The 14,972-nt window shown below is 45.1% G+C and overlaps 1 protein-coding gene across 3 annotated transcripts in view; it reads right to left on the bottom strand.

Annotated features, from left to right (window-relative positions):
* Positions 1-14,972, bottom strand: part of ttc33 (tetratricopeptide repeat domain 33) — a 218,383-nt gene that overhangs the window by 129,366 nt on the left and 74,045 nt on the right. For 2 of the 3 annotated variants that reach the window (XM_068029117.1, XM_068029118.1), the window contains exon 4: positions 13,525-13,656. The exons of the other annotated variant lie outside the window; for it this stretch is intronic. In XM_068029117.1, coding sequence (XP_067885218.1) covers positions 13,525-13,656 — 132 coding nt within the window. The remainder of the gene's footprint in view (positions 1-13,524; positions 13,657-14,972) is intronic. 3 annotated transcript variants of the gene reach the window in all.

Raw genomic sequence — 14,972 nt, 5'->3', positions numbered from 1 at the left:
TTTCCTGCATAACACACTGTCCAAACTCCAGCCCTTTCCTGTATAACACACTGTCCAAACTCCAGCTCTTTCCTGTATAACACACTGTCCAAACTCCAGCTCTTTCCTGCATAACACACTGTCCAAACTCCAGCCGTTTCCTGTATAACACACTGTCCAGAGTCCAGCCCTTTCCTGTATAACACACTGTCCAATTTCCAGCCCTTTCCTGTATAACACACTGTCCAGATTCCAGCCCTTTCCTGTATAACACACTGTCCAATTTCCAGCCCTTTCCTGTATAACACACTGTCCAGAGTCCAGCTCTTTCCTGTATAACACACTGTTCAAACTCCAACCCTTTCCTGTATAACACACTGTCCAGAGTCCAGCTCTTTCCTGTATAACACACTGTCCAAACTCCAGCTCTTTCCTGTATAACACACTGTCCAGAGTCCAGCCCTTTCCTGTATAACACACTGTTCAAACTCCAACCCTTTCCTGTATAACACACTGTCCAGATTCCAGCCCTTTCCTGTATAACACACTGTCCAGATTCCAGCCCTTTCCTGTATAACACACTGTCCAAACTCCAGCCCTTTCCTGTATAACACACTGTCCAGATTCCAGCCCTTTCCTGTATAACACACTGTTCAAACTCCAACCCTTTCCTGTATAACACACTGTTCAAACTCCAACCCTTTCCTGTATAACACACTGTTCAAACTCCAACCCTTTCCTGTATAACACACTGTTCAAACTCCAACCCTTTCCTGTATAACACACTGTCCAGAGTCCAGCCCTTTCCTGTATAACACACTGTCCAGATTCCAGCCCTTTCCTGTATAACACACTGTCCAAACTCCAGCCCTTTCCTGTATAACACACTGTTCAAACTCCAACCCTTTCCTGTATAACACACTGTTCAAACTCCAACCCTTTCCAGTATAACACACTGTTCAAACTCCAACCCTTTCCAGTATAACACACTGTTCAAACTCCAACCCTTTCCTGTATAACACACTGTTCAAACTCCAACCCTTTCCAGTATAACACACTGTTCAAACTCCAACCCTTTCCTGTATAACACACTGTTCAAACTCCAACCCTTTCCAGTATAACACACTGTTCAAACTCCAACCCTTTCCTGTATAACACACTGTTCAAACTCCAACCCTTTCCTGTATAACACACTGTTCAGAGTAAAGCCCTTTCCTGTATAACACACTGTCCAGAGTAAAGCCCTTTCCTGTATAACACACTGTCCAAACTCCAGCTCTTTCCTGCATAACACACTGTCCAAACTCCAGCCCTTTCCTGTATAAGACACTGTCCAAACTCCAGCTCTTACCTGTATAACACACTGTTCAAACTCCAGCCCTTTCCTGCATAACACACTGTCCAGATTCCAGCCCTTTCCTGTATAACACACTGTCCAGATTCCAGCCCTTTCCTGTATAACACACTGTTCAAACTCCAACCCTTTCCTGTATAACACACTGTCCAGATTCCAGCCCTTTCCTGTATAACACACTGTCCAATTTCCAGCCCTTTCCTGGATAACACACTGTTCAAACTCCAGCCCTTTCCTGCATAACACACTGTCCAGATTCCAGCCCTTTCCTGTATAACACACTGTCCAGATTCCAGCCCTTTCCTGTATAACACACTGTTCAAACTCCAACCCTTTCCAGTATAACACACTGTTCAAACTCCAACCCTTTCCAGTATAACACACTGTTCAAACTCCAACCCTTTCCTGTATAACACACTGTTCAAACTCCAACCCTTTCCAGTATAACACACTGTTCAAACTCCAACCCTTTCCAGTATAACACACTGTTCAAACTCCAACCCTTTCCTGTATAACACACTGTTCAAACTCCAACCCTTTCCAGTATAACACACTGTTCAAACTCCAACCCTTTCCTGTATAACACACTGTCCAGATTCCAGCCCTTTCCTGTATAACACACTGTTCAAACTCCAGCCCTTTCCTGTATAACACACTGTCCAAACTCCAGCTCTTTCCTGCATAACACACTGTCCAAACTCCAACCCTTTCCAGTATAACACACTGTTCAAACTCCAACCCTTTCCAGTATAACACACTGTTCAAACTCCAACCCTTTCCTGTATAACACACTGTCCAGATTCCAGCCCTTTCCTGTATAACACACTGTTCAAACTCCAGCCCTTTCCTGTATAACACACTGTCCAAACTCCAGCTCTTTCCTGCATAACACACTGTCCAAACTCCAGCTCTTTCCTGTATAACACACTGTTCAAACTCCAGCCCTTTCCTGTATAACACACTGTCCAAACTCCAGCTCTTTCCTGCATAACACACTGTCCAAACTCCAGCTCTTTCCTGTATAACACACTGTCCAAACTCCAGCCCTTTCCTGTATAACACACTGTCCAATTTCCAGCCCTTTCCTGTATAACACACTGTCCAAACTCCAGCTCTTTCCTGCATAACACACTGTCCAAACTCCAGCTCTTTCCTGCATAACACACTGTCCAAACTCCAGCTCTTTCCTGTATAACACACTGTCCAAACTCCAGCCCTTTCCTGTATAACACACTGTCCAATTTCCAGCCCTTTCCTGTATAACACACTGTCCAAACTCCAGCTCTTTCCTGCATAACACACTGTCCAAACTCCAGCTCTTTCCTGCATAACACACTGTCCAAACTCCAGCCCTTTCCTGTATAACACACTGTCCAAACTCCAGCCCTTTCCTGTATAACACACTGTCCAAACTCCAGCTCTTTCCTGCATAACACACTGTCCAAACTCCAGCTCTTTCCTGCATAACACACTGTCCAAACTCCAGCTCTTTCCTGTATAACACACTGTCCAAACTCCAGCCCTTTCCTGTATAACACACTGTCCAATTTCCAGCCCTTTCCTGCATAACACACTGTCCAGATTCCAGCCCTTTCCTGTATAACACACTGTCCAAACTCCAGCCCTTTCCTGCATAACACACTGTCCAAACTCCAGCCGTTTCCTGTATAACACACTGTCCAGATTCCAGCCCTTTCCTGTATAACACACTGTTCAAACTCCAGCCCTTTCCTGCATAACACACTGTCCAGATTCCAGCCCTTTCCTGGATAACACACTGTTCAAACTCCAACCCTTTCCTGTATAACACACTGTCCAAACTCCAGCCCTTTCCTGTATAACACACTGTCCAAACTCCAGCTCTTTCCTGCATAACACACTGTCCAAACTCCAGCCCTTTCCTGTATAAGACACTGTCCAAACTCCAGCTCTTTCCTGTATAACACACTGTCCAAACTCCAGCTCTTTCCTGCATAACACACTGTCCAAACTCCAGCCGTTTCCTGTATAACACACTGTCCAGAGTCCAGCCCTTTCCTGTATAACACACTGTCCAATTTCCAGCCCTTTCCTGTATAACACACTGTCCAGATTCCAGCCCTTTCCTGTATAACACACTGTCCAATTTCCAGCCCTTTCCTGTATAACACACTGTCCAAACTCCAGCCCTTTCCTGTATAACACACTGTCCAAACTCCAGCCCTTTCCTGTATAACACACTGTCCAAACTCCAGCCCTTTCCTGTATAACACACTGTCCAAACTCCAGCTCTTTCCTGCATAACACACTGTCCAAACTCCAGCCGTTTCCTGTATAACACACTGTCCAAACTCCAGCCCTTTCCTGTATAACACACTGTCCAAACTCCAGCTCTTTCCTGCATAACACACTGTCCAAACTCCAGCCGTTTCCTGTATAACACACTGTCCAGATTCCAGCCCTTTCCTGTATAACACACTGTTCAAACTCCAGCCCTTTCCTGCATAACACACTGTCCAGATTCCAGCCCTTTCCTGGATAACACACTGTTCAAACTCCAACCCTTTCCTGTATAACACACTGTCCAAACTCCAGCCCTTTCCTGTATAACACACTGTCCAAACTCCAGCTCTTTCCTGCATAACACACTGTCCAAACTCCAGCCCTTTCCTGTATAACACACTGTCCAAACTCCAGCTCTTTCCTGTATAACACACTGTCCAAACTCCAGCTCTTTCCTGCATAACACACTGTCCAAACTCCAGCCGTTTCCTGTATAACACACTGTCCAGAGTCCAGCCCTTTCCTGTATAACACACTGTCCAATTTCCAGCCCTTTCCTGTATAACACACTGTCCAGATTCCAGCCCTTTCCTGTATAACACACTGTTCAAACTCCAACCCTTTCCTGTATAACACACTGTCCAATTTCCAGCCCTTTCCTGTATAACACACTGTCCAAACTCCAGCCCTTTCCTGTATAACACACTGTCCAATTTCCAGCCCTTTCCTGTATAACACACTGTCCAATTTCCAGCCCTTTCCTGTATAACACACTGTCCAAACTCCAGCCCTTTCCTGTATAACACACTGTCCAATTTCCAGCCCTTTCCTGTATAACACACTGTCCAATTTCCAGCCCTTTCCTGTATAACACACTGTTCAAACTCCAACCCTTTCCTGTATAACACACTGTCCAATTTCCAGCCCTTTCCTGTATAACACACTGTCCAAACTCCAGCCCTTTCCTGTATAACACACTGTCCAGATTCCAGCCCTTTCCTGTATAACACACTGTCCAAACTCCAGCCCTTTCCTGTATAACACACTGTCCAGATTCCAGCCCTTTCCTGTATAACACACTGTCCAAACTCCAGCCCTTTCCTGTATAACACACTGTTCAAACTCCAACCCTTTCCTGTATAACACACTGTTCAAACTCCAACCCTTTCCTGTATAACACACTGTCCAAACTCCAGCCCTTTCCTGTATAACACACTGTCCAAACTCCAGCTCTTTCCTGCATAACACACTGTCCAAACTCCAGCTCTTTCCTGCATAACACACTGTCCAAACTCCAGCTCTTTCCTGTATAACACACTGTCCAGATTCCAGCCCTTTCCTGTATAACACACTGTCCAGAGTCCAGCCCTTTCCTGTATAACACACTGTCCAGAGTCCAGCCCTTTCCTGTATAACACACTGTCCAATTTCCAGCCCTTTCCTGCATAACACACTGTCCAAACTCCAGCTCTTTCCTGTATAACACACTGTCCAGATTCCAGCCCTTTCCTGTATAACACACTGTCCAGAGTCCAGCCCTTTCCTGTATAACACACTGTCCAGAGTCCAGCCCTTTCCTGTATAACACACTGTCCAAACTCCAGCCCTTTCCTGTATAACACACTGTCCAAACTCCAGCCCTTTCCTGTATAACACACTGTCCAAACTCCAGCTCTTTCCTGCATAACACACTGTCCAAACTCCAGCCGTTTCCTGTATAACACACTGTCCAGATTCCAGCCCTTTCCTGTATAACACACTGTTCAAACTCCAGCCCTTTCCTGCATAACACACTGTCCAGATTCCAGCCCTTTCCTGGATAACACACTGTTCAAACTCCAACCCTTTCCTGTATAACACACTGTCCAAACTCCAGCCCTTTCCTGTATAACACACTGTCCAAACTCCAGCTCTTTCCTGCATAACACACTGTCCAAACTCCAGCCCTTTCCTGTATAACACACTGTCCAAACTCCAGCTCTTTCCTGTATAACACACTGTCCAAACTCCAGCTCTTTCCTGCATAACACACTGTCCAAACTCCAGCCGTTTCCTGTATAACACACTGTCCAGAGTCCAGCCCTTTCCTGTATAACACACTGTCCAATTTCCAGCCCTTTCCTGTATAACACACTGTCCAGATTCCAGCCCTTTCCTGTATAACACACTGTCCAATTTCCAGCCCTTTCCTGTATAACACACTGTCCAGAGTCCAGCTCTTTCCTGTATAACACACTGTTCAAACTCCAACCCTTTCCTGTATAACACACTGTCCAGAGTCCAGCTCTTTCCTGTATAACACACTGTCCAAACTCCAGCTCTTTCCTGTATAACACACTGTCCAGAGTCCAGCCCTTTCCTGTATAACACACTGTTCAAACTCCAACCCTTTCCTGTATAACACACTGTCCAGATTCCAGCCCTTTCCTGTATAACACACTGTCCAGATTCCAGCCCTTTCCTGTATAACACACTGTCCAAACTCCAGCCCTTTCCTGTATAACACACTGTCCAGATTCCAGCCCTTTCCTGTATAACACACTGTTCAAACTCCAACCCTTTCCTGTATAACACACTGTTCAAACTCCAACCCTTTCCTGTATAACACACTGTTCAAACTCCAACCCTTTCCTGTATAACACACTGTTCAAACTCCAACCCTTTCCTGTATAACACACTGTCCAGAGTCCAGCCCTTTCCTGTATAACACACTGTCCAGATTCCAGCCCTTTCCTGTATAACACACTGTCCAAACTCCAGCCCTTTCCTGTATAACACACTGTTCAAACTCCAACCCTTTCCTGTATAACACACTGTTCAAACTCCAACCCTTTCCAGTATAACACACTGTTCAAACTCCAACCCTTTCCAGTATAACACACTGTTCAAACTCCAACCCTTTCCTGTATAACACACTGTTCAAACTCCAACCCTTTCCAGTATAACACACTGTTCAAACTCCAACCCTTTCCTGTATAACACACTGTTCAAACTCCAACCCTTTCCAGTATAACACACTGTTCAAACTCCAACCCTTTCCTGTATAACACACTGTTCAAACTCCAACCCTTTCCTGTATAACACACTGTTCAGAGTAAAGCCCTTTCCTGTATAACACACTGTCCAGAGTAAAGCCCTTTCCTGTATAACACACTGTCCAGAGTAAAGCCCTTTCCTGTATAACACACTGTCCAAACTCCAGCCGTTTCCTGTATAACACACTGTCCAAACTCCAGCCCTTTCCTGTATAACACACTGTTCAAACTCCAACCCTTTCCTGTATAACACACTGTTCAAACTCCAACCCTTTCCTGTATAACACACTGTTCAAACTCCAACCCTTTCCTGTATAACACACTGTCCAGAGTCCAGCCCTTTCCTGTATAACACACTGTCCAGATTCCAGCCCTTTCCTGTATAACACACTGTCCAAACTCCAGCCCTTTCCTGTATAACACACTGTTCAAACTCCAACCCTTTCCTGTATAACACACTGTTCAAACTCCAACCCTTTCCAGTATAACACACTGTTCAAACTCCAACCCTTTCCAGTATAACACACTGTTCAAACTCCAACCCTTTCCTGTATAACACACTGTTCAAACTCCAACCCTTTCCTGTATAACACACTGTTCAAACTCCAACCCTTTCCAGTATAACACACTGTTCAAACTCCAACCCTTTCCTGTATAACACACTGTTCAAACTCCAACCCTTTCCAGTATAACACACTGTTCAAACTCCAACCCTTTCCTGTATAACACACTGTTCAAACTCCAACCCTTTCCTGTATAACACACTGTTCAGAGTAAAGCCCTTTCCTGTATAACACACTGTCCAGAGTAAAGCCCTTTCCTGTATAACACACTGTCCAGAGTAAAGCCCTTTCCTGTATAACACACTGTCCAAACTCCAGCCGTTTCCTGTATAACACACTGTCCAAACTCCAGCCGTTTCCTGTATAACACACTGTCCAAACTCCAGCCGTTTCCTGTATAACACACTGTCCAGAGTCCAGCCCCTTCCTGTATAACACACTGTCCAAACTCCAGCCGTTTCCTGTATAACACACTGTCCAGAGTCCAGCCCTTTCCTGTATAACACACCGTCCAAACTCCAGCTCTTTCCTGCATAACACACTGTTCAAACTCCAACCCTTTCTAGTATAACACACTGTCCAAACTCCAGCCGTTTCCTGTATAACACACTGTCCAGAGTCCAGCCCTTTCCTGTATAACACACTGTCCAAACTCCAGCCGTTTCCTGTATAACACACTGTCCAGAGTCCAGCCCTTTCCTGTATAACACACTGTCCAAACTCCAGCCGTTTCCTGTATAACACACTGTCCAGAGTCCAGCCCTTTCCTGTATAACACACCGTCCAAACTCCAGCTCTTTCCTGCATAACACACTGTTCAAACTCCAACCCTTTCTAGTATAACACACTGTCCAAACTCCAGCCCTTTCCTGTATAACACACTGTCCAGAGTCCAGCCCTTTCCTGTATAACACACTGTCCAAACTCCAGCCGTTTCCTGTATAACACACTGTCCAGAGTCCAGCCCTTTCCTGTATAACACACTGTTCAAACTCCAGCCTTTTCCTGTATAACACACTGTCCAAACTCCAACCCTTTCCTGGATAACAAACTGTTCAAACTCCAACCCTTTCCTGCAAAACACACTGTTCAAACTCCAACCCTTTCCTGTATAACACACTGTTCAAACTCCAACCCTTTCCTGTATAACACACTGTCCAGACTCCAGCCCTTTCCTGTATAACACACTGTCCAATTCTTGCATTCCTTTTGCATCTCTTACAACACAGCGCATTCCCCACATCTCTTCTGACAGCCATCGCACTGATAGGTCAAGTATAGAGACATTTAACCAGCATGAGATTGAATCTCAGCCGCTGCGGTCAATGTCACATGAGTAAAACAAGGCCTCACCTTCAAAGCCTCTGCTTGGTGTGACATAGAACCTGCTTTGAAAAAGCAGGGAAGCATATCAAGTGAGTGGGCACAGCAAAGCCCATGCTGTATCGTGACATGTTACTGCTTCATGTTTGTGCTATGGTGCCATTTGTGGAACCTGGACTGCCACTAAGGGCGATTGAGCAGGCAGCAAATCTGAACCTCTCAGCCAGAGTGCAAACACTACTGCTGTATCTGGTGCTTCCAGTTAAGAGAGGACAAGACTGAGTAAGTGTTAGTCAATTACTCACTAACCCCAAGGGGTGAAGTGGGGGCGGAATAAGCAACCAGCATGCTCCAGCCAAACTAAAGGAACAAGGTATAATTTATTACATACTTCCTTCAGATTAAACTGATCTTCTGGTTGTGGGTCTTGTGGGCCTTGCCACAATTCTCCCAAAGGACAGTAATATTAATGAAACTGAATGTAAAACAGAAGCACAGAACAACGTGGCACAGGCAGATAGATACTGACCTCACCATCGAGACTAAGGTCCATCTAGTGCAGACAAAGGATGAATGATTCCTCTCTCTGAAGTCTACAAGGGCCACATGTGCAAAATGAGTTTGGGCACATAAATTCCACACTAAACATACTCAGAGAAGCCACAGGAAAGTTGGTATGGGACATGAAACTGTCACAATGTTGCACAGAGTGTTTGATGGGACAGTGTAGAGGGAGCTTTACTCTATCTAAGCCACACTGCGTGCTGACACTGGGTGCCTGAAATTGATCATTCTGCACACATCTTTCACTTTGCTGAGCCAAACGAAAATAATGAGAATTTCAACTTCTTGGCTCCAAACGGACTTCTCACACCATGTCCCAACACTGTGACTAAATGGTTAAGGAACTCTGTCCACACTTTACCAAGCATGAGCACTAAAGTTCAACACTCTTCATATCAAGATTTGCAGGAAGCGATATCCAGTGTTTATATGTGACAGCTGTCAGCCTGTGCTTGTTGCTGCAATTCAAGCTCAGGAACGTGATGCTGTTAGCTCCAGCAACTAAATAATAAATAACAGATAACCAACGATATATGTCACGACATCATCAGTTTATTACTTCGTGGACAGCACCACCCATTAGTCATTACTGGAATTATCACAGACCTCTGTTAAATAGTAAATGACGCAGACAAAAAAACAAGTGACAAAAAACAAAGATTCTTGCTTCTAATCATGGATGTTGGAGTGAATGGAAAGGGGGTTTGACCCACTGCGATTCTGTACAATGAAAGTGAATGGGAAGGAGTGGCAGGGAGGTCAAAGAGCGTGCAGGATAGGGACACGTTCAGAGCTGCACTGAGCTGAGTAACGTGGATAAAACAGTTCAGCGGTTGCAAAGTAGAGGGCAATGGAAAGGACAACAGGATAATCTGTTATCAGAGGGGTTTGCTTTCCATTGCTGAGTTGTGAGATGTGCTGGAAGATTTTTGAGAATCTTGGGAATCAATGTGCCAGAGTACAGATGGGGGGATGGTATATGGTGCATCTCCAAAAGAGCTCTTTCACAGCGATTTTAGTAACATGCATATTTAGGGATCATTTCAGATATGTTTTTGGGATAGTTTCTTAGAACAGCTCAAACATTTAAAGGATATTTCAAAATCCTACGGAATAGATACATTACAGCGAGGAAGAAAAATTCCAAGGGAAGGCCCACGATCTATCGTTAAATAAAAAAGTTAAAGATAGTATCAAACAAAAAGAAAAGGCATATAATTACACCAAGATGGGTGGCAGGTCAGAAGATTGGACACAATATAAAAAGCAGCGAAGAATGAAATATAAAAACAGATAGTAAGAGTTTCTATAGATATTTTAAAAAGAAAATAGTTAACAAAGTGAGCATTGGTCCGATAGAAAGTGAGCCTGGGGAATTAATAAAGGAAAATAAGGAGAAGAAAGATGAATTGAACAGGTATTTTGCATCTGTCTTCACCATAGAGGATACAAGTAACATTCCAGAAATAGCTGTCAATCAGGAAATGGAAGGGAGGGAGGAACTCAAGAAAATTGCAATCACCAGGTGACAGTGACTGCCCTTGACATCAAGAAGCCCGAGCAAAACTGGAGTCAATGGGAATCAGGGGGAAAACTCTCCGCTGGTTGGAGTCATACCTAACGCAAAGGAAGGTGGTTGTGGTTGTTGGAGGTCAATCATCTGAGCTCCAGGACATCACTGCAGGAGTTCCTCAGGCTAGTGTCCTAGGAACAACCATCTTCAGCTGCTTCATCAATGACCTTCCTTCAATCATAAGGTAAGAAGTGGGGATGTTCGCTGATGATTACACAATGTTCAGCACCATTCATGACACCTCAGATACTGAAGCAGTCCGTGTAGAAATGCAGCAAGACCTGGACAATATCCTGGCTTCGGCTGATAAGTGGCAAGTAACATTCGCGCCACACAAGTGCCAGACAATGGCCATCTCCAACAAGAGAGAATCTAACCATGACATTCAATGGCATTATGATCGCTGAATCCCCCACTATCAACATCCTGGGGGTTATCACTGACCAGAAACTGAACTGGACCAGCCATGTAAATATCATGGCTACAAGAGCAGGTCAGGGGCTGGGAATCCTGAGGCGAGTAACTTACCTCTTGACTCCCCAAAGCCTCTCCACCATCTACAAGGCACAAATCAGGAGTGTGATGGAATACTCTCCAATTGCCTGGATGGGTGCAGCTCCAACAACACTCAAGAAGCTCGCCACCATCCAGGACAAAGCAGCCCGCTTGACTGACACCCCATTCACAAACAATCACTTGCTCCACCACCGACGCACAGTGGCAGCTCCGTGTACCATCTACAAGATGCACTGCAGCAACGTACCAAGGCTCCTAAGACAGCACCTTCCAAACCTGCGACCTCTACCACCTAGATGGACAAGGGCAGCAGATGCATGGCAACACCACCACAGCAAGTTCCCCTCCAAGCCACACACCATCCTGACTTGGAACTATATTGCTGTTCCTTCACTGTCGCTGGGTCAAAATCCTGCAACTCCCTTCCTAACAGCACTGTGGGTGTACCTACCCCACATGGACTGCAGCGGTTCAAGCTGGCAGCTCACCATCACCTTCTCAAGGGCAATGAGGGATGGGCAATAAATGCTGGCCGAGCCAGCGATGTCCATATCCCATGAATGAATTTTAAAAAAACAAGGAAGTGGTACTGAGCAAATTGTTGGAGCTGCAGGCTGACAAGTCCCCGGGTCCTGATGGAATTCATCCTAGAGATTTAAAGAAGTTGCTACTGAGAAAGTTGATGAGTTGGTTTTAATTTTCCAAAATTCCCTCGATTGGAAAATAGCCAAAGTAACTCCTTTATTCAAAAAGGGAGGGAGACAGAAAGCAGGAAACTACAGACCAGTTGGCTTAACATCTGTCTTAGGGGAAATGTTAGAAGCTATTATTAAAGGTTTTATAGCAGGGCACTTAGAAAAATTGAAGGTAATCAGGCAGAGTCAACATGGTTTTGTGAAAGGGAAATCACGCTTAACCAATTTATTGCAGTTCTTTGAAGAAGTAACGTGCTGTGGATAAAGGGGAACTGGTGGGTGTACTGTACTTAGATTTCCATAAAACATTTGATAAGGTACACAAGGTTATTGCAGAAAATAAAAGCTCATGGTGCAGGGGGTAACATATTGGCATGGAAAGGCGTTTGGTTAGCTAACAGGAAAGAGAGAGTAGGCATACATGGGTCATTTTCAGGTTGGCAAAATGTAACGAGTGGTGTGCCACAGGGATCTGTGCTGGGCAACATTTTACAATTCATGTAAGTGACTTAGATGAAGGAACCGAAGGTATAGTTGCTAAGTTTGCTGATGACACAAAGAGAGGTAGGAAAGTAAGTTGGGAAGAGGACATAATCAGGGTACAAAGGGATACAGTTAGGATAAGAACTGCAGCAGCAAGCAGGGAACGGCAAAAAAAATGCTTTTGCTTAAAACCTGAGGGAGAAACTTTTTTTCAGTTTATTATTGTTCTTGCTTTCCTCACAGAAAATCACCACTCAGGGGAGCAGGGGCTATTCTCCCTGGTGTCCTGACCGATATTCTTCTCAAACCAACATCAGTAATAAACAGATTATCTGGCCAATACCTCGTTGCTGCTTGCAAGATCTTGCTTTGAGCAAATTAGCTGTTGTAATTCCTACAATGCAACAATGAATGCACTTCAAAAATACGACTAACGTAATGCTCTTTGGGATGTCTAATGTTTCAGGCTAATAGCCATTCATCAGTCAAGTTCTGATGAAAGGTCACAGACCTGAAACGTTAACTCTGCTCCTTTCTCCACAGATGCTGCCAGACTTGCTGAGTATTTCCAGCATTTTCTGTTTTTATTTCAGAATTCCAGCATCTGCAATATTTTGCTTTTCAACTTTGGGATATCTGTCTTTCTTTCTTGCCCGTGAGTTGTGAGCTTGGGTTTGCTCATTCTCCATTCCTGCCCACTCTGCCTGTAAGGAGAGTCCTGCCCGTTCTCCATGAGGTCACTCCTGCCCATTCACCGTTCCTGCCCATTTCCTGCGTGGTCACTCCTGCCCATTCCCCACGCGGTCACTCCTGCCCACTCTCCCCTTGAGGAGTGGGCTCAGGCCTGACCGTTCCCCCTAGAAGGTATATTTGCCTCCTCTCCAATCAAGAGTCAGGTGTTTTTGTTTTATTCGAATCCCAGGTGAAGGAGAGCAAGTTTCAAAATAGATGGAGAAAGAATGAGGAGCAATCGCTTTTAAAACCCAAGCTTGACATCACCTGCACTCTACTGCCTAATTTACCCTTCTTTTCTCTCCTTGGTGCTCTCCTGCACCCTCTCACTGCCCCTTCAGCTAGGCTCTCAGTAAACGAAGAGACTCACAGTCTGGAGAAATCAGCTTCTAATGACCAAGGCCCCGCCACTGAGTGCAGTTTCCATGGTCGCGTGGGAACTCACCATGGTTACCTCTCCGAGACTGAGCTGAGCACGTCCCAGGGTCTGCAGCGCTTCCCACCACTGTGGGTTCAGGCGGACAGCCGTCTCTGCCGCCTGCACTGCCTGGAAAATCTCGTTCAGAATCATCAGGACCTGCCAAGAGAGGACAAGACAAGGGTTATCGCAAAACATCCTCACCGTCACCCGCTCTACAACAGGAGAACTAACAGAGATAAGGAAATCCTGAACACTGGTCAGGTACAGGGAACCCTTCAGGGGGTGCGCTCAGGGTCACCTGGAGAAAACCAGGATTTCAAGGGTTAAGTTATGAACAGGTTTTGTAGACTCATTTTTATGCCCTCTTTACATGGCTGAGGGGTGATTTATAGAGCCTTTCACGGCTGTGTTCAAAATCACAAGGGGTCTAGACAGAGCCGATAAAGAGAAGCTGTTCCCGTTGGCGGAAGGATCCAGAACCAGAGGACAGTGATTTAAGGTGATTGGCAAAAGAAGCAATGCTGACATGAGGAAAAACCTTTTTATGCAGCAAGTGGTTAGGATCTGGAATTCACTGCCTGAGAGTGTAGTGGAGGCAGATTCAATTGTGGTTTCGAAAGGGAATTGAATAATTATCTGAAGGGAAAAAATTTGCAGGATTACAGGAAAGAGTTGGGTGGGGGACGGGGCAACGGGGGATGGGGGCGGTTTGGTGGTAGTGGAACTGGCTAAATTGTTTTTGCAGAGAGCAGGCACGACACGAAGGGCTGAATGGTCTCCTCCTATGCTGTAACAATTCTATGACTCTATGATGTCAAAAGTGGTTCAAAGAAAACTACAGTCACTGTTATAATGCAGGAAATCTCCATACAAGAAGATCCCACAAACATCTGTTTTAGTAATTCGACAGGAAAATGCCGAAAATACTCAGATCTGGCAGCATCTATGGCAATAGAGACACTTATCAGAACCAGAATGAAAAAGGTCACAGACATGAAACGTTAACTCTGTTTCTCTCTCCACAGATGCTGTCTGACCTTCGCTCTTATATATCTGTTTCAGTGATGTTGATTGAGGGATAAATATTGACAAAGACACAAGGCAGAACTCCCCTGCTCTTCTTCAAAATGATGCCAGGGGATCTTTTGCATCCACCTGAGTGGTCAGATGGGGCCTTGGTTTATCATTTCATTCATAGGACGGCTCCTCCAACAGTACAGCACTCCATCAGTACTGTTCTGGCAGTCTTAGCCGAGATTAAGTCGCTGGAGTGGGACTTGAACGAAAAAATTTCCAACTCAGTGAGTGCTATCCACTGAGCCACAGTTGACACCAAGTTTCATTCAATATTGGATTGGATAGGAATAGCACTAGGTGAACTGGTCTTTCAGAGAGCCAGTCCTGATAAGATGGGCTGAATGGTCTCCTTCTGCACTATAACAATTCTGTGATTCTGATTATCACATTGCAGT

This window comes from Heterodontus francisci, chromosome 4 (genome assembly GCF_036365525.1).
Source record: "Heterodontus francisci isolate sHetFra1 chromosome 4, sHetFra1.hap1, whole genome shotgun sequence".
Taxonomy (NCBI): domain Eukaryota; kingdom Metazoa; phylum Chordata; class Chondrichthyes; order Heterodontiformes; family Heterodontidae; genus Heterodontus; species Heterodontus francisci.
This window is presented reverse-complemented; position numbering and strand designations above follow the sequence as displayed.